The sequence below is a fragment of the Rhinatrema bivittatum genome, chromosome 1, assembly GCF_901001135.1.
Source record: "Rhinatrema bivittatum chromosome 1, aRhiBiv1.1, whole genome shotgun sequence".
In the NCBI taxonomy this organism is placed as follows: domain Eukaryota; kingdom Metazoa; phylum Chordata; class Amphibia; order Gymnophiona; family Rhinatrematidae; genus Rhinatrema; species Rhinatrema bivittatum.
In genome coordinates, this window is record NC_042615.1 from 746,613,922 (window position 1) to 746,634,802 (window position 20,881).

Consider the following 20,881-nt stretch of genomic DNA (forward strand, 5'->3'; position numbering starts at 1 on the left):
AAACCAAAGAAACCTTAGACCATAACAAAGCAAGTTATCTACAACCAGGCATTCATGAATTCTTGAATCCAAGGAATGGCTTCCCAGAATTTGATGCCACTTTAATGAGAAAAATATATATAAAGCCAGGCCTTTAAGTAAGCACAAAAAATGTGTATGGGGAACTTCCAACAACCCACAGCTGCACAAATGAACATATTTCTGATTCCTAACATTTCATTTCATGTATTTGTTTTCTATCCCATCTTTACAAATGCTTAAAATGTGTTACAAAAATACTTTCTAAAATATAGTTTCTATTTAAAACAACATTCATTATAAAATGTTGCCACAAACTAGATACATATCAAACATATACATACAAAGAGACCCTGAGCACCAGCAAACCCAGTAGTGAATACAAACTCACAACAAATAATAAACAACCAATATCTTGCATATAATACTACCAGCCAGAAACTTAAGCCTAGTAGATAGGGCACTTTCCATCTATATACTGACCCTAACTAGACTAAATCAGGACAATAATTACAAATGCTAATCAATCATTAGCCATCTCTCCTCATAGGTTCCAGGGGTGATCCAGGTAACTATTGACCAGTGAGCCTGACTTCAATGCCGGGACAAATAGTGGAAACTATTCTAAAGATCAAAATCGTAGAACATATAGAAAGACATGGTTTAATGGAACACAACATGGATTTACCCAAGGGAAGTTTTGCCTAACAAATCTGCTTCATTTTTTTGAAGGGGTTAATAAACACGTGGATAAAGGTGAACCGGTAGATGTAGTGTATTTGGATTTTCAGAAGGCATTTGACAAAGTCCCTCATGAGAGGCTTCTAAGAAAACAAAAAAGTCATGGGATAGGAGGCGATGTCCTTTCATGGATTACAAACTGGTTAAAAGACAGGAAACAGAGAGTAGGATTAAATGGACAATTTTCTCAGTGGAAAAGTGTAGACAGTGGAGTGCCTTAGGGATCTGTACTTGGACCGGTGCTTTCCAATATATATATAAATGATCTGGAAAGGAATACGATGAGTAAGGTTATCAAATTTGCGGACGATACAAAATTATTCAGAGTAGTTAAATCACAAGCGGATTGTGATAAATTACAGGAGGACCTTGCAAGACTGGAAGATTGGGCATCCAAATGGCAGATGAAATTTAATGTGGACAAGGCAAGGTATTGCAAATAGAGAAAAATAACCCTTGCTGTAGTTATACGATGTTAGGTTCTATATTAGGAGCTGCCACCCAGGAAAAAGATCTAGGCATCATAGTGGATAATACTTTAAAATAGTTGGCTCAGTGTGCTGCAGCATTCAAAAAAACAAATAGAATGTTAGGAATTATTAGGAAGGGAATGGTTAATAGAATGGAAAATGTCATAATACCTCTGTATCACTCCATGGTGAGACCGCACCTTGAATACTGTGTACAATTCTGGTTGCCGCATCTCAAAAAAGATATAGTTGCGATGTATTAGATTCAGAGAAGGGCAACCAAAATGATAAAGGGGATGGAACAGCTCCCTTAAGAGAAAAGGCTGAAGAGGTTAGGGCTGTTCAATTTGGAGAAGAGACGGCTGAGGGGGGATATGATAGAGGTCTTTAAGATCATGACAGGTCTTGAGCGAGTAGATGTGAATCGGTTATTTACACTTTAGGATGCTAGAAGGACTAGGGGGCATTCCATGACGTTAGCAAGTAGCACATTTAAGACTAATTGGAGAAAATTGTTTTTCACTCAACGCACAATTAAGCTCTGGAATTTGTTGCCAGAGGATGTGGTTAGTGCAGTTAGTGTAGCTGGGTTCCAAAAAGGTTTGGATAAGTTCTTAGAGGAGAAGTCCATTAACTGCTACTAATCAAGTTTACTTAGGGAATAGCCACTGCTATTGATTGCATCAGTAGCATGGGATCTTCTTGGTGTTTGGCCTGGTTTGGCCTCTGCTGGAAACAGGATGCTGGGCTTGATGGTCCCTTGGTCTGACCCAGCATGGCAATTTCTTATGTTCTTATGTTCTTAACTAGTCAGGAGAAAATAGAGAAATAAAACCCCCTGATTACAGTGACTCACCCAACTCAACACTCTGGTATCATATCTGCAATTGTTCTGACACCTAATAAGTATTGTTCAGAACTCTGAGTCAGTTAAACATTGGTTTTAAAAGTGTGCTACCAACTAACGTTAGAAAGGGTAAAGCAATAAAGATTTCAATCCTATCCGTTTCTTAATTTGTTTCTCTGTTATATATGTGTTTAATATCACATTTCATCTTTTTCCAAGGATGACACAATGGAGTAAGAAATGACTGATTGTCTTTTCACTTCCAGTGCCCCCTATTTAAACATTTCCATGTGTCAACCTACTGTGTGTCTCATCTTCTAGGAAATTATATCTTTAAGAATGTGGGAACATTATACCCCTTCCTTCCTTAAGCATAAGTCAATTTCTTAAGACTTCTTGAGTGATAAAGAGGAGTTTTCTTTCTAAAGCATTTTCATTAAAAAGTTATTAAGAAGGCTAATCCTTCGTCTTGATGATTACAGGTGACACTTATAGGGGACAGAGTAACAAGGAATGAATCACTGTCTTGATTATAGAACTCTGGTCAAAAAGGGGTTAGAAAGATCATATGTCAAGTTACAAACTTCTGAACTTCCAAAATAATCCTTGTAATATTGAGATAATATAGTCAAAATAAATCCTGAGGGATAGCAAGACCCAGATATTTAAGGGAATGTGTGCGTAAGGGCAAAAAGGTTGAATTGGGTCTTGAGTAGGGAGCCTGCTTGGTGAGAGACAGGAGCCCTGCCTTCTGAATCCCAGGATAGCCCTGATAACTCCAAATTATGCAAGGACTCAAGTTTGGTATTAAGCATGAAGTAAGCCCCAGATGCTCCACTCCTGAGGAATATAAACTGGACCCTGGAGCTTGAAAATGGATTTATGGAACAGCTTCTTGCTCCCAAAAACTTAAGCACTGCATACTTCTGCTGTATAAAACCTGACTGAGGAGATTCATGATCCTTGAACTTAAGTACCTAATCTGTATCTGTATATATATGAAAGAGCACCTGGATATCTTGACCTTGGAACTAGTCTTGTGAATAACGTGACCCGCTGAAGTCCTGAAGTATTTGGTCTTGTGTCGCATACTTTATGTTGGAATCTATGAAGGTGAAGTTAGCCTGTCTGCTATTTATTCTGATGCAAAACACAAAAGAAAGAACTGTGGTTTCAGTAATTTAGGTTAAGAACCTGACAGTGTGGTCCACTTCAGAAAAAAATGGTCTGTAGAATGTCATACTTTGCAAAGTTTATTTTGGGCCTGATTTTCAAAGTTATTTATGTACTTAAAACATAGTTTTATGCACGTAAATGGCTGTTCTGAACCGTGCTCAGTGCACATAAAAGTATGCATGTAACTCAAGTTTCATCAGTACTTTTATGCGAACTAGAGAGATTAGGAATTTACATGTTCGGTATATCATTTTTTATTTGTATTTATTGCATACTTTCCCAGCAAGTGAGCTCAAAGTGAGTTATAAAATAACTAGGGCCTTAAAGGGCCAGCTTACACAAAACCAAAGCAGGTATTACAGAAGCTCAGGAGGAGAAGGAGGCAAAAACAATCCTTATGCTATCTAATAAGAACCAACTCAAAGAAACTAAAATAGGGGGGGGTTACAAAGCGCAGGGGTAGCAAGGGTTAAAAACAGTAGCTATCAGACATAATAAAGATGAAAGCCAAAAATCAAAGAATTACAAAGCGCAGCAAATGAGTAATGCAAGAGCCAGAGATCTACTTTATTTTATTTATTTATTTATTTATTTATTTAAGTTTTTTATATACCAACATTCAAGACGGTAGTCCCATTATGCTGGTTCACAAGAAACAGGGGTGCAATTATAACAAACTTTACAATTTGAACAATAGTGCAGAAAAGCAGTTACATATAACAAGGAAATCAATAACTTGGAGTGAGAAGGAAAATGAAGATCAGATAATTATATATATGTATAAATAACATTGTAAGAGGTGGCTATTAACGCTATTACTAACTTTATATGCCAAAGGCCTCCGTAAACAGTTTTTCCTGAAGGTCAGGAGATCTGATGTCCAGTGGCAAGGAGTTCCAGAGGGAGGGGATACAACTGGACAAAGTTCTCTTTCTCATGCTAACAAGTCACATTTTCTCGGGGGCAGGCGCAACCAGGCTAGTGTTAGGTAGTGTGCAAAGAGGGCAAGTCAGAGTATATACAGAGAGTGAAATGCATATGGAGCAAGACCCTTGATTGCCTCTTAGGCCAGGAGCAGTAGTTTGAAAGAGATGCAAAAGTAGATAGGGAGCCAGTGAAGAGAGTTTAGGAGAGGGCTGACCCAATCAAATTTGCTGACATTGAACAATTGCCATGCTGGAGCATTTTGGATAAATTGCAAGTGTTAAATCAGAGTTTTTAGTAATCCCACGTAAAGGGAATTATAGTAGATATAGGAGATAACACAGGCCTGGATGACTATAGCATAGGCAGGCCCATCAAGGAAGGAGCAAAGGTATCAAAACTGTCATAAATGGAAAAGGGCTGATTTTGTGACAAGATTGAATTTGGGCCTCAAAGGTGAGAACAGAGGCCAGTATGACGCTGAGAGAGGAGAGTGGATCCTTCTAGAATTACTATGGACTGAAGGTGAGAATAATCTGATTTTGTTATCCATAATTCTTCTGTTTTTGGGGGTTAAGTTTTTGATTTTAAAAAGTATGCACGTAAGTTCACCTGTAAGAGGAGCCGATGCAATACAGTGTGCTCAGCCGAGCGCACTGTATAACCCGCACTCAGACGCAGGTTAAATAGGCGCTAATCCCCCTATTAGCACCTATTTAACCCGCAACTGAGTGCAGGTTATACAATGCGCTCAGCTGAATGCTCTGTGTCTCCTCTTGTAAAACATCCCTCAGGCCCTGCATATCAATCCAAAGACCTGCAATCTCCTCTACCACTCTAGCATTCAGATCTATAATGTGCCTTTCCACTGACATGAAATGCTCTTTCTCAACAGAGCTGCCCTCCTTGTAGACTACATGCCGCCAAAGATCTGGTGTGCATGACAGTCACAATAGGATGGGTCTCTGTCTCCTCTTCTTCCGCCTCCTCTATCATAGGGTATCAATACTTAAACTCCTCTGCTGGTCCCTTCTTCTACTCAGTGTACTCTTCCAAGATAACGGGCAGCACACATGAATGCCACCTTGCCCATTGGAGACCACTTGTTCCCTGCTCCCCTGAAAAAATGAAAAGTGTACATCCTTTCAATAGACAGTACATGGTATGTTGGCTTTCCTCTTCACGTTCACTGGACCTTCCTTTCTGACTAACATAACAGCTACATGGGACCTTGGCATCTTCTGCTATACCCTACCTTAGTATCTCCTGCTACACCACTAACCATATGGGCTGCAGGAATCCAAAGGAGCTTTATGTGATGGGTAGCGAACATCTGATGTGTATGGACTGGAACAGAGACCTCAGGGTGATAGTGTCTGATGATCTGAAAGTGGCGAAGCTGTGTGAGAAGTTGGTGGCTAAGGCTAGAGGGATGCTGGGCTGCATCAAGGGAGGCATAACTGGTAGGAAAAAGGACATGATAATACCCCTGTACAGGTCATTAGTGAGGCCTCATCTGGAGTACTGTGTTTAGATCTGGAGACCGTATCTCAAAAAGGATAGAGGCAGGATGGGAGGATCTAGAGAAAGGTGACCAAAATATAGTGTGGAGTATGCACCTAAGGAGTTATGAGGAGGTTGAAGGAACTAAATATGTATATCCTGGATTAGAAGAGGGATGAGATGATCTGACACAGGCTTTTAAATACCTGAAAGATATTAATACACAGGAATCAAACCTTTTTTGAAGGAAAGAAAACTGTAAAACAAGGGGTCATAATTTAAAATGCCAAGGAGATTAAGTCAGGACTGATGTCAGGAAGTATTTCGTCACAGAAAAAGTAGCAGATGCATGGAATGACCTCACAGAGGGTGTGGAATAAACAAAGAGAATTCCTATTCCCAGTGCCTAAATGATGGAGACAAAAAAAAAAAAAAGAGTAGCCTGTGCAGAGCAACAAGTACCCTAAGAATAAAATTAAAAAAAATAATAATCACTGGGAAGACTGAAGCAACCACTTGTGGTTTTTTTCTGCTGACATTTACTATGTTACTATGTTGGAAAGCATTCCCATGATACAGGAATCTACCCTTGAAGCACATTTAATGCACCAGCAGGCAAGGAGAAGAGAGGGGGCTAGCAAATAAGTTTGAATCTTGACTGCTAGCCCTGTACGCCTTGTGCACAATTTCATATTTTTAACAGGTAACATACAGTATCTATATGTAAGGGGTAGCCAGCCCCTTACTAACATCTTGGGTGTGGCTTTAGCAGGCCTGAGTGCCCTCAGTATGACAGAGGTCTCACTAGCCCTAGCCTGTCAGATGGCAGCATAGTGTCAGTGTGCAATGGAGATGCAGCATTCCCCACTGGGCGGGGGGTCTTCACTAAGCAGCAGAGAGCCGGTATCTCCACAGAGGAGGAGAAGGACTTCTGGGAAGTGAAGAGAGAAAAAGGGTCCAACAAACTGCAGACTAGGGTAACGTGAGGTGCCGGAGATAGGGCATCCTGCCAGGGAACAGTCATCAGACTCAGAATCAGATTTCGCTACGAGCAGCCTAAGCTTTAAGGAAAGTGAATATAATCTAAAAGATAAAAAAAAAATTCAGCTAATATCTCTACTTGAGGGCCCAGGATGGAAGTGGTACTGGTCCCAATGACCTGAATAGTGTAGTGAGTCATGAGGTGACAAAGTGTTTTAAAGAAGTTTTCTGTGCTTAGCATGATAATCTTGAGTTTGGCAGTATATGAACATTTTTAAGTAAGTAAATAAATAAATGCATATACCATGGCAACACTAGATATAAATGTTTCATGGTTAGATGTTCATTTCACAGTGATCAGTGAATATTCTCTATAACAGCACAGGCATGAAGAGTATCTTATTGGAGAGATTGACTGATGTGAATAGAACAGCATTTTGGCAATAAAAAATACTCTGCTTTTCCCCCCTGTGCAGGAATGCTGGAAGGTCATGAGGCCATGCATGGCTCGAATCCTTCCTGTTTGTCCACATGCCCGAGACCTTTAACGTATGGGGACTACCTATGTAAATGTATGCTACTATACATAATTATAATCATTGCTCACCTTGATGTCCATCAGGGTACGAGATGTCCAGGTCTCTCAAACCTCTCACAGCTGCCTCTGATATGGTGCTGATCAACATCTGCTCTGCTGTGAAGGTGATTTGGCTGGCAAGCTCCTCAGCTCTCATCTTGGCTTGTTTCCCCTTCATCAAATGTCAGAGATCCCGCCAGTTGTGGCTCAGGTTTTTCACACTGTGATTGTTGTAAAAGACCACATTAAGGGGTAAAGTTTAAGACCTGCGCACGGGCGTACATCTGCGTGCGCTACCCGACGCGCGCACATGTTCGCCTGATTTTATAACTTTTAAAATTTTATAACAGGCGCACGCAAGTTATAAAATTGGGGGTCGACATGCGCAAGGGGGTGCACACTAGCATTCCCTCTCCCCTAACCTAACCTTCCCGCCCCTTCCCCTAACCTTTCCCCCCCAGCCCTACTCTAACTCTCCCCCAAAATTTTTATCTAACCTTTTACGCCTGCCGGCAGCCTTCCAACACACAATCCTCCAACACAGCGGCAATGGCCGCTGTGGCCCCACCCCCGGACCACCCCTTTTTGCAAGCCCCGGAACTTACACGCGTCCCGGGGGTTTATGTGCGTCACCGGGCCTTTTTAAAATAGGCCCGGCGTGCGTAATCCCCCCTACGTGCGTAAGGCTTTTAAAATCCGGCCCTAAGCCTGAGATGAATCTTGTCCCATGTTTATTCTGTCTTGAATGAGTCCACTTGCCTGGACTCCAACCCATTCAGGATGTTCTGGAACTTCATCACCTCATACACAAGAAAGTCAACCTCCCAAGGTAGGAAGTTGGACTTTCTCAATAGAGATCTTCTCCTTCCAAACAGGGTGCAAGTAGAAAAACAAGAACTGAGAACAAGCCCTTTATACCCATGTAAATGGCATGTATTTGTGCACATACATGGGCAGGATTTGTGTGAGTAATTATTACATATGTACATTTTAAATTGACAGCAGTTATATGCATTTGTTATTAACTGTGTTTATTGTTTAATATACATGCATATCCTTAAAGGTTTCAATTTGGGTAAGACCTTGACTGGCTCTGCTGTCCCTAATAACATGGAGCCTATAGCTATCCCAACTCCAGAAAGTGTATCATTGGTAGGAAAGCAAGGCCTGTGTGGATAATGACCTAATCATCTGAAGCCTGAATGGTGTATTTTTAGGCCTTTGCTTTTATTCATTAAATGTTGCTTTTTCTCCAACAAGAACAGAATATTACATTAGCCAAATCTATCTGTTAGGAATATTTTATGTGTCCTGTGTATTACAATAAATCAGGCAAAAAGCTACTAATAGGCTCTGTAGCTTCATCTCCATACCAACCCTTTGTCCTATAATTTATTTATTTATAAACTTTTTTATACCGGCATTAGTAGAAAAAACATCATGTCGGTTCACATTTTAACAATAGGAGTGAAAGTACATCATAACAGGGAGTTAGGGAAAGGGACAACAATATATGTAATTGTCATTATCTGAGTCCCATTCAGGCATAACAATTTATGCCTGAATGGGACTCAGATAATGACAATTACAGTTCTGACCCTTTGAAGACTTCTAGTATGAGGGTCATTACAAGTGGTGGAGGTAGGAGAGGGGTGAGTTCATGGAAACAGCAAGAAATCCCTGACAGCTCACAGGTGGGAGCTTTTGTGTGAGAGTCCTCAAATAGGACAATCTCCTACATGTATTGTAGAATACAGGGCAAACCAGTCTTCTCACAAGTAGATCTCCATTTTAAGGAGGGTCTTTCTAAAATATGTGTGAGCAGGTTGATGATGAGATTTGATTGGGCCCTACCAAGAAAGAAAGCCAGTGTGATCAAGCAAAAGGTTTAGATTGTTGCTATAGATACATCAGACACCTGAAGTCATCCAGGTAGGTCTGCATCTCTGAATGGTAAGAATAATAGTTTTTCATTTCCTTCACCTCCAGCAGCTTTGGAGATATAAAAGTGATTTAGTCAAACTTGCTGCAGCAGGAGCCAGCTTCAGGTGAATGCAGTTCCTACCAGAAAATCTATATGACTCCTCTTCTCTATTTTCAGTGGTGTTGTAGTAGAAAGGGCCACTTCTTGTGTGGTGCTTGTATTGTGCTTTTAGTAATGAGGAAATATACAATAATTTTCCCTCTATATACTAGACCTATGTTTTTTTGCCAAACTGCACTCATTTCTTTGGACCTTTAAATAGTTCCAGAACATGTACCTAATCTCACCCCATTTTAACATTCTCTCAATCACATGACCCCAGAGGAAAACCAAATATAGCTGGGGTGCAATCCCTTACCAAAAATTACTCTGCTTTCACCATCACAGCTATCCAGTTGTTCTTCTCTCTCTTCCTCTGTCCTCTTTAGTCTATTCATCCCCTCAAGAGGATCTCCCCCCTCCAGCATCCCTGCTCTCTCAACATCTACTCCTCCAGCTTAGATCTTCTATTATCTCTCAGCTCCTCTCATTTCCCCCTTCTCACCTCCATTGTCTCACCACCTTCAGCCTTTTTTGCATCCAGGGCCGGCGGAAGCACTAGGCGAACTAGGCGATCGCCTAGGGCGCTGAGCATTAGGGGGCGCCGAGCCGCTGATGGCCAATGGCCGCCGGTGGACGTCATCCCAATAGCGGCTGAGCGGTGAACTACTGCTATGCTGTGTGCGGGATACACACAGCAAGAAGATCGGCAGGACCGTGGTACAGTCGCGGCTAAACATGCTGGTGCTCCTCCTCCTTCCTGCCCGCGCGGCCCCGGCAACATTTTTCTTCCGGGGCCGCGCGGGCAGGAAGGAGGAGGAGCATCAGCCAATGCAGGAACTTCTCCTCCTTCCTGCCCGCGCGGCTCCGGCAACATTTTTCTTCCGGGGCCGCGCGGGCAGGAAGGAGGAGGAGCATCAGCCAATGCAGGAACTTCTCCTCCTTCCTGCCCGTGCGGCCCCGGAAGAAAAATGTTGCCGGAGCCGCGCGGGCAGGAAAGAGGAGGAGCATCAGCCACGTGCAGAAGAGGATCAGCGCGGCTCGAGAAGACCGGGGCCGCTGCAGAGCCCATCCTGCAGTGGCCCGTGAAGAGGAGGCCCAGAGGTGAGAGAGAGACTGAGGGTTTGTACAGTGTGCATGTGTGCGTGTATGAGATGAGTTGAGAGACTGTGTGTGTGTGTGGGAGTGAAGACCTGAATGTTTGCAGAGACAGCATGGGAGAGCCTCTGTGTGTGTGAGAGACAGCATGTGATAGTGAGAGCCTGTGCTTGAGCAAGACAGCATGTAGGAGTGAGAGAGAGCCTGTGTGTGTGTGTGTGTGTGTGAGTCAGCATGTGACAGTGAGAGCCTGTGTGTAGGAATGATTGTATGAGAGAGAGCATGTGACAGTGAGAGCCTGTGTGTAGGAATGATTGTATGAGAGAGAGCATGTGACAGTGAGAACCTGTGCTTGAGCAAGACAGCATGTGGGAGTGAGAGTTAGACAGCATGTGCAAGAGAGAGACTGTGTATAAATGATTGTATGAGGGACAGCATGTGAGAATGAGTGCCTGTGTATGTGTGAGAGAGAAAGCGTGTGAGAATGAGAACTGACTGTGTTTGAGGGAAGCAGACAGATGGAGAGAAAAGAAATATGTTATAAAAGGAATTGGCAAAAAAATAAGAAAGGGAAGGTGGAAAAAAAAAAAGCCTGTGACCAACCGATTAGAAAACTAAGATCAGACAGCAAATGTAAAAAGAAATAAATTACTTTTTACTGATTGGCACATGTAATCTTTGGGAATGTGCAAGAGTAGCACTTTCTCCTTGCGATCTCACAATGTACGAGATCAGCATAGAGGAACTGGAAGCCCATGGGGCCTGCACAGAGGAGGCAGCAGAATGTGCTTCAGTGCCAATAGCAGCAATCAGCACCTCCGCAATAGCCATACAGCAGCAGTGACAGTGGCAGCAGAAGAATGAGAGAGGCTCTGAGGTTGCTGGCAAAAGAAAGAGAGGGGGTCTCTGCCTTTAGTGTGTGCATGTGTATGAATGGGAGTCTGCCTGGCGGTGTATGTGTGTGAATGCATGGGTGCTTGCCTGAGGGTGTGTCTGTGAATGAGAATGTATGGGTGTCTTCCTGGGGTTTGTATGTGTGAGAATAGGTGCCTGCCTGTTTGTGGTGTATGTGTGTGTGTGAGAATAAATTGGTGCCTGCCTGGGGGTCTGTGTGTGTGAGAATGAATGTGTGCATGCCTGGGGGATGGGGAGGGAGTGGTGTGAAAATGAATGGGAGCCTGCCTGGGGTTCAGTGTGAGAATGACTAGGAGCTTGCGTGTGTGTGTGTGTGTGTGTGTGTGTGTGTGTCTGTGTGAGAATGAGTGGGAGCTTGCCTGGCAGTGTGTGTTTGTGAGGGAGCCAGTGAGAGTGAGAGCATGAGTGTGTATGAGAAAATCCAGGGGAGTAAGAGTTTGTTTGGGGGTGTGTGTGGAGGGGGAGAGAGTGCCTTAGAGCCTGAGTGTGTCAGTGTCTGTGAGAACGAGAGGTTATGGTTGGGTATAAGAGCATGACTGTGTATGTATGTGACAGTGTATGTGTGAGAGAGAATGGACATGTGAGTATGTGTGAGAGAGAGAGGATAACCTCCTAATCCTCGGCAATATCAGGGTGACTGGAAATCAAGAGCTCCCATGTATGGACAGCAGGGGCTTTTTAAAATCCTTATTAGTTTTAATTATTGTGTGTTAGTTGATATATGTACTGTTTTGAAATATTTTATTGGTGTTTGGGAAATTGTAAAAAATGTATATGATTTTAATTAATAGAAATTCTATTTATCAGTAGTTTTAAAATATTTTATTAGTATGGTTTTACTATTATAACTGATGCTTTGTTTCTTGATTTTATTTGTTTTATGAGGAATGGTTGTTCTGTTTTTCCATTGCTAATACACAGATTCTGGCTTCTTGGGGTTTCCATTTCAGTTTTTTCTAATTTGTGCTCCTTTATTTTGTATTCTGTATTTGGTGAGGGTCTGTCTCTGCTCTGTGTGTGTGACCATGATGAGAGATTCTGCTATCATATAGTGTCTGTATAGAGATCTATAGCAATTGGGTTTGTTTTGTTTCCTCAGTAGGTGGTGTATTGGTATTCTAGGACCCAGTGTAATATTTACCCTTGCTTATTCACAGGTAGGGTTATTGTTGTTTGAGTCCTTGGTGTTATTACTGTTATGTTATGATGGGATTGCAGTATAGATTTTGGGTGTCTTTTTTGCGGTGCTTTGTGTTAGTTCACAATGTGTCTGGCAGTGGAAGGTGTTTGTGCTGCTGTTGCTGTGAGGTGACACCAGAATTTGAAAATATCTTTTAGTATGATGAGCTGTAAGGGAAACATCCAAGCTCCATTGTTTGGGGGAATTTCAGTGGATGCACAGAGATACAGAACTGGAGGTGCAGGATTTGTATTGACATTCTGTCCCTTCCTATATATTCCAGACTTCACTCTCATAATCCATATAGAATTAGTTGAATGAGGCTATCAAATAATTTTATAGTAGTTTTACTAGAAGTGTGAAACTGGCCAGCTTTTTAAAATAATGCAGAGGACCCTTTGGACTTTTTTTAACAACACTTTTTTTTATAACCAATTTTAAAGCAGGGTGTGATGAAGAAATGTCATTTTGGCTCCCCCTCACCCAAAACAAATTCTTCTGTCTAGAGATGCCACTGATTTTCTGTGGCACACAAATGCATTGGCCCCTGGGCGCTGGAGACCCTTGGTGCGCCACTGGGTGCGAGCCATATGGGGCCGCAAGTGGTGGCAAAGAGGAGTGGAGATTTGGCGGGCCGCAAGCAGTGCCCAATCTGCTCGCGACCCAGAAAACCCCAGTCAGCGGGCGTGATTGAGAATGAGGTAGGAGTCTGGGCCGAGACCGGTGGGGGGGGGGGGGGGGGGGGGCGCAAGGAAGAAGGCTCGCCTAGGGTGCCAAATCCCCTAGCACCGGCCCTGTTTGCATCCCACAGCTGATCCTTTCAATCCCAAAATTTCTTATAACCAACTGATTCTTTGTCATCCCCTCCATCTCAACCCCTTCCTATTCTCTCTCCACTCTCATCTCCCACCCTCTATTTCTCACCTCCTCTCTCCCCTTCAAATCTGCTTTCACATCCCCTCAGTTGGCCTCTACCCAAGCCCCTAGCTCCTCTCATGTCTCCTTTCCTTTTCTTCACCTTCTCTCACCCTGCACAGCCAATCCCTATCCTGCAGATCCAACCCTCAAACTCCTTGGGTATCTGATCCTTCCCTTCAAGCAGCCACTTCTCTAAACATCCCCCTCTCCAGGGTCAGTGACAACATTTTTCTTTGGACCCCAGGCTAAAGATAGATGATAACTGGTAAGAAGAGATCGCAAGCTGAGGATAGGAGCAGCATATTTTTATTGAGTAGGTTCATTAGTGGGTTAGGAGAGAGGAGCCATGGCAATTTCCACCAGCCACATACACACTCAGCCTTCCCTTCCCCTCTTGGCTGGTCCTAAGCCTGACTGTGATCTGCAAGTGTCGTCAGCATTAGTTAAGAAAATCAGTAGGGGCTTATAGACTGGTGGGGCAATATTGGGACCAGTAAAGTAAGCAGAAAATTGAATAACCTTGTTGACCTTGATGGTTATGTTATTAAATTACCTTCATGACACTCCAACCAGACACCAGTTGGTCCAGCCTCTCTCCTTCTTTTCTTCGTATCACTACGTATCTGGCTATGTGTGTCAGATAAGTAGCTTTTCCCTGTTATGCCGATATCCTGCCCACCACTTGGCTGGACAAGTGGTGGCTGCTAAATGCAGCCAGATAGTCAGCTACTGCCACTTAGTTGGATAAGTGCATGCTAATCTGGTTTAAGTGTCACTGAATATCAATCTTATAGTGCTTAATACAAACCTGCTATGCTATCCACATAACCGAGTGCTTAAGTTTAAACTGTTAGTATATCCTTGGGTAAAGACTATATAGTATGAGGATAAACCTGGTCACTGCATATAAGAATAAAGAATGTTAATCTCCCTTTATTTTCTTTGGTAGCTCTAGTTCGGATAAAGCTTTGAACAGGCTGGCAAGAGAGATTAATGCTCCATCTCCCATAGATTGTCAACTAAGCCCATGGAGTGAATGGAGTGCCTGCGACCCATGCAAACAACAGAAGGTAATTCTAGGCTTCATTTCCAATCTACAATAGATTTTGAACAGTTGTGGTTTACTTTAATACAACATCCTGCAAAAAAACCCCAAAAAAACTAGTTTGTTGGCCTTATAGACATAGTACTGTAGACATCCATTCAGGACTATCAATAATAGTAAATTAGCAAATTATTAAATATTGGAATACGTGGAAGCTATAATTGTTATTTAAAAAAATAGCTCTTCTAGCTTTTCATGGAAGAGTATAGCTAACTTGTCTTTTATTGCACACCTCGTAGACACCAGCTCAAATATATGGGGAAAAATACTTATTAATATTTGGTTTTGGTTTTGCTGGTGAACTTAATAAGTTCCACCAATGTAATGACAAAATCACTAATTCTATCATAGTTTGTTTTGTTTTAAATTGACTCCTTAATGTCATTTGCAACTAATTTTCTCAATGTCATGAGCAATAATATTTTTGAGCTTTTTTATCTACACATTCTTGGATTTCTCCTATTTTGCAGTACAAATGCTTTAAAATGGAGGTATAATGGGCCAGCCCTTTAACTCAGTTGTAGTAGATTTAATTATTCACCTTTCCAAATCTATGCTCAGGGTGAGCTATTCAGGTACAGTATGTATGTCTCACAGAGGGTTTACAATCTAAGGAAGTCATTCACTAAGCTGCATTATTTTTCCCAAGGATAAATGACCCTGCTGCTTTGTGACACCCACAGTAATTTTCCCTGCTGTGTAAAATGCCACAAGGAAAAATGTTTAATAAACTCTGGGGGTTTGCATACACCCCTTGTACTACCCCTCACCCCCACCACCGCTGCCCTTGGAGGCAGCTATAATAGGAAAAAAATGTAATAATTTAAAAAATGTGGTGCAGGTCCCACTCCCAACCCCTCTCCATCAGAGCAAAAATCTGGCCCTCTGAGGCTGGGACCTCCACCCCTCCTCCCTAGCCCACCCTCCAGACCCATCTCCCCCTGCTTACTCACAAAATACCCCTAGGCTCAAGGCCCAGCAACCGCTATTTTTTGCTCCATCATGTGCACTGAGAAAATATGCATTTTCTTTCAACCTCTATGCAATGTGTAATTTCCTTATTTATCTGGATACTATCCTTTAAAAATGGTTCTTTATGTGTCTGCATTGTACAGTGCTGAACGCACAGTCAATGCTAAATAGGATCTCATTATCTTAAGGTGGCCAAATGGGTGGATAAAGCAATGTCAAATGCCAGAAAGATGCTTGGGTACATTGGAAGAAGAATGATCAGCAGAAAAAGGGAGATGATATTGCTCCTGTATAGGTCCCTGGTGAAACCTTGCTTGGAATACTGTGTACAATTCTGGAGACCGCATCTTCAAAAGGATATAAACCAGTTAGAGTTGGTCTAGAGAGTGGCAACTAAGATGATCAGTGGTCTTAGTTCTAAAGCATATAGGGATAGACTTAAAGATCTAAACATGTACACCCTAGAGGAAAGGCGAGATAGGGGAAATATGATAGAATCATTTAAATATCTCAAAGGTTTCCATGCACAGGAGGCGAGCCTCTTTCAACAGAAAGGAGGCTCTAGAACAAGGGATTATGAGATGAGGATGAAAGGGGATAGACTCAAAAGTAATCTTACGAAATATTTCTTTGGTGGATGCATGGAATGGCCTTTCAGTGGAGGCAAAAACAGTATCTGAATTTACAAAAGCATGGGATAAATGCAGAGGATCTCTGAGGAAGTGATGGAACTGTAAGGGCTAGATAAATTAGATGGATGGGAAGACTGGATTAGCAGGCTAGATTGGCCATATGGTCTTGTTGTGCTGTCATGTTTCTATGAATTTAATGAAAATAGGAAAAATTTGGTTTTAAATTTAGTTTGTTTATGGCAACAAGTACTTTCTGGTCATAACACTGATTATTATAATCATTTAGGATTTGGCATCCCAGGCTTAATTAACTATTGCCCTGTGTACTAGCAACAGTAAGCAAAGAAACTGAAAACTCACCTTCTAACACTTGATTTAATATCTGGAACTAAAACAGATTCCTTCTACAACCACTGAATTCATAGGCAGATTTATTCTCTGGCTTGTTCTGTGGAATAACTGAGTACTTCCTGTCTTCCCAGTACCGATCCAGAAGCATTGAGCAATTTGGGCAGTTTGCAGGAAGGCCATGTCTTGATTCTTTAGGAGACACACAACTCTGCAAACCCAGCAAAGCTTGCGAAGAAGAAGAAATTGACTGTGGAGGAGATTTTCAATGTGATACAGGTACTAATTTACCCTGCATGCTTTTCTTATTTTAAAAAAGCTGCAAATCATGCATTGCTCTTAGATTTGCAAGAATAGAGAGATTACAGAATGGAGATAAAGAGCTGGCTACTAAATTTCAATTCTTGATATCTTCAGTTTCATTATATTGCAGTGAGCAAACCCACTGCCACCACTGGTGCTCAGCAAGGGCAGAAGTCACTTCTCTGCTACACAACCATTGTTGCGTTGGAGGTGGACCCTTGGGCTGAGGTGGGGTTGACGCAACCCATAGGCGAGGGCCTACGGGTCCCCACCATCAGCAGGTAGAGTAGGCTGAAGCTAGAGGCCGCTGGAGCTTCACCTATGCCAGCCCTCGTTCCCCCTCGGGTTGAGCCTTTGGGTGCCGGGCCCAGCAGGACTTAGGTGGGCCTCGAGGTTAGCTAGAGATGAATAGTAATTCAGCCCAGAGACAGCAGTCTATAGATGGCGTAGTTCTATCCTGGACTGGATTTGGTACGGAGGCTCAGTGCAAAAGGAACAATAGAGAACTGGAGGCACCCAAGCAAAGGAAGGTCTAAGCCTAGAAAGTCCACGTCCAGAGGATAGGCAAGGAGAGGCGTCACTGACAGGCTAGGTTCAGAGCCAGCGGTGAGTGGAAGTTGTGGCAAGCAACATAGAACTCTGGACACAGGAAAGTCTGTAGCGTAGTTGTGCAAAGCAAGGGTCAGGGCATGGAGAAGGCAGGCGTAGTCAATCCAGGCAGTGGTCAAGGTACAGAGAAAAAGCGTAGTCAATCAAGGCAATGGTCAGGGTATGAAGAAGGCAGCCGTGATCAGGTGTAGCTGAGGTTCAGGGCTGGAGAGAAGCTGAAGAGTAGTCAGGCGGAGCGGAGGTTAAATCCAGAGAGTCAATCCAATACATAGATGAACAGGAACTAGGAGAACAGGAACCGGGAACCAGGAAGACAGGAACACAACGATGAGATGATTCAGGAATAGCAACAAGTACTCGGAGTACGAGGAGACCTGTTGCAAAGGCAACGCTATGGAGCAAGGCCTAAGCTTTTATACGCTGAAGAGTCTGATGTCAGCATCTGGATTTGTGGCCAGGTTCCCGCCGCGGGCCCTTTAAAAGAATCAGTGATGCGCGCGTGCCTAGGAAGGGGCGCGGCACGGCACTGATGGCGGTGTCTCTCCGCGGGCCACGCAGAGAGGCCTGACGAACAGGTATATCTTGGCTAGCAACACTGGGTAGCATGGCAGGTCCGGAGGCACTGGAGGGAACCCAAGGTCGGAGCTGGTGGCCCACCGTCACCAGAGAGGAGGAGTCAGCAGCTGGAGTCCATCTGGAAAGGTGAAAGAACCGCACTGCGGGTCTGCTGTGGGCGGCATGCGTAACAACATTCTCTCCTTTAGCGTAGCATGCTTCAATGACCTCTCTGACATAATGCAAGCGTCCTCGTACAGTGAAGGTCTCTCTGGTGGCAATGCTGTAGCACTCTCCATGGTTCTTCACATAGGAGTTTCGTCTGGTACAGGAGGATGGTAAGCCTCTGTGGCCTTTGCCAACTATCACTGTTTCTGCAAATGTGGCCCATGGCAATTACCACGTACCAAATTGAGACCTGGAAGTCAACTGCACAGACCACAGTCACCGCACTATAGCCAAATTGCTACCCAACCCTCTAAGCCAAATACAAGTTTATTCTGTAACTCAAGCTCCATGATTGCCATTCTTCTTTACTCGCTGAGGAATCAGGCACACTGAGAGCTCCAGATTCTACCTCTATTTTCCGCTGACTAGTAGGCAACTCTGAGGACTCCTGAAACCTGCTCCATTGTCTCCTCTCACCACCCACAAGAAGGCAACTCTCCCTCAATGAAAACCTCTGAGAAAATCTCTCTGAATGGCTTACCAACAGGACAACTATCAGCACTAGGCTTGAAACTTCTGCTGCTCAGCAACACATATCTATTACTTCACTCTACCCAGAATGCAAGAAGATGAAATAAATCCACCCTATCCTCTGGAACTCCATCCCAGACTCACTTAGACTTATAGCAAATCCAAAGGAGCTCAGGAAAAAATTGAAAACATACTTATGTTCTGTTGCATTTAGCAAGCTTCAAGCAGTATGATACTATTCCCCTTTGCATGACATTCCGTTAGTTTTTAGTTTAATTGTTTTTATCATGATGTGATTTCTTGTTAATATTCATATTGGATTCGCTTTGCCTGGATTAGCTGCCAATATCCACATGACACTGACTCCCAATGACATCTTCAGCCGTGCGCCAGGCAAGCTCCTTCTAGCTTCCTCTTCATGGGCTTCAGATCTGCATATGCCCTGAAGAATTGTTCTCTTCCTCTCTGGCACGAAAGTTCTTCAGACGTCCATTATACATTTCACTAAATGGCATCCATTTTGTCCCATCAAAGTCAATGAGGAAAATTTTCACAGTGTGTAACCATTTTTAGATTAGTCCCAAAACATCAAAAATTGCTGCTAAATGCTCCTCAAATACACTTCTTGAGTTCTACATTGGGTCCAATTTTATGTAACCCTAACTTAGGGTACATAAAATATAAACTGCAGCTAGGAGTCTTAAAACTTTCAATAGTTATTGGGATTTGTGAAATGTACTCAACAGGGCTGGTGTTAGCATTTTCTATGCCCTTTGTGAGAAATTGCTGTACTGCCCACTCACATTCTGCTTTTTTTTAACACAAAATTTTCGTTGTTTTCCTAATAACTAATGTACAATAGAAACTGCCAGTTTCACGCTCTGTCCCAGGCCCCCTTTCATCGCCGAAAAAAATACCTTGCTCCCTCCAGAAATCCAAACTGACACACACACACACACAGATACACAGCCTCTGAACCTATTTTATTCCATCCCCAGGCACAAAATTTCTAAATTGTGCAGGAGTGATCCCCAGGTGCTCCTTCCCCACCTACCAGTAAATTTAATTGGTGCTGGCTGGGCCTTGTAGTTGGCACCAGTTTGTTGTACAAAAAAAATGCACTACTGTGGTGCCACCCAGAAAATCCTGCAAAAAAAGACATTTGGAACCCATATGGTATTAGGCCTATTGTAACAGGTCTGTGGATTTGACCTTTGGACAGCCTTAAGTAAACTGAATGACAGCAATGTAGGAAAAGTCTCATACCACAACAAGCACTCAAACAGAAACAACCCTATCTATGAAAAGGCAAATATCCCAGGCCCTAAAACACCTCCTATTAGGAAAGCAGAACAAACCAGTCTGCTTTAAATTCCTACATAGAAACAGCATGCTAGCAGAATACCTCCCCTTGCTTACACAAGCAGAACACAGATAGACTCTCACCAAATACAGAATAAAGAGACCATAAAATACAAATAGAAATGTGTAGACAGAAACTAAACTAGAAACTGGAACAACCTAGACGCTATATGCAATGAAGCAATGGAAACAGAAACATCATCAGTCCTCATAAGTCATCAAACAATAAAATCAAGAAATATAAAATCGATCATAATAAACCATACTAATAAAAAGAATATTGCCAAATAGATGATAATTAAGAACTCATATAATACATTTTAAAAATTTCCAAAGAGCAATAAAATATTTCAAAATAGCAGCTACATCAAACACGCAATAAAACAAGAAGGGAAAAATCGCCTGCTTCCCATACCTGAAAACGTTTGATTTTCAGTCACTGAGCTTTCGTGGATTAGTGGGAGTGGCACAAAGTTCACACACCCATTCCCCCCACCGCAGGCTCCCAGTCAAACACACACATTACTATCCACCCAAGGCAGGCTCCCATTCACACACACACACACACACACACAGCCCCATTAGCCCCAGGTAGGCTCCCATTCATACACATGCACACCCATCCCCCCCCGACAGGCTCACATGCACACCTATACCCCTTCCCACAGGCAGGCTCCTATTTCAAAATCACCAGACAGATGCCATTATATCCAACAGGCGATAATGTTCCTGTTGGAGATGACGGCATCTGTCTGTTTGGTGGTTTTGAAATATGTGGAAAACGCTGTGGGATTTGATGCAATGCAAGTGTATTTGACATTGCCTGCATATGTGTAAGGGATACTCCGTTTCCCCTTATTAAAATTTCCTCTTGTTAACACCAGGGGGATCTTTGGAGGCCATCCTTATGATTTTATTTTCCCAC

The 20,881-nt window shown here is 42.8% G+C and overlaps 1 protein-coding gene across 2 annotated transcripts in view; it reads left to right on the plus strand.

Annotated features, from left to right (window-relative positions):
- Positions 1 to 20,881, plus strand: part of C9 (complement C9) — an 80,145-nt gene that overhangs the window by 15,783 nt on the left and 43,481 nt on the right. For both annotated transcript variants that reach the window (XM_029578302.1, XM_029578312.1), the window contains exons 2-3: positions 14,321 to 14,441; positions 16,563 to 16,707. In XM_029578302.1, coding sequence (XP_029434162.1) covers positions 14,321 to 14,441; positions 16,563 to 16,707 — 266 coding nt within the window. The remainder of the gene's footprint in view (positions 1 to 14,320; positions 14,442 to 16,562; positions 16,708 to 20,881) is intronic.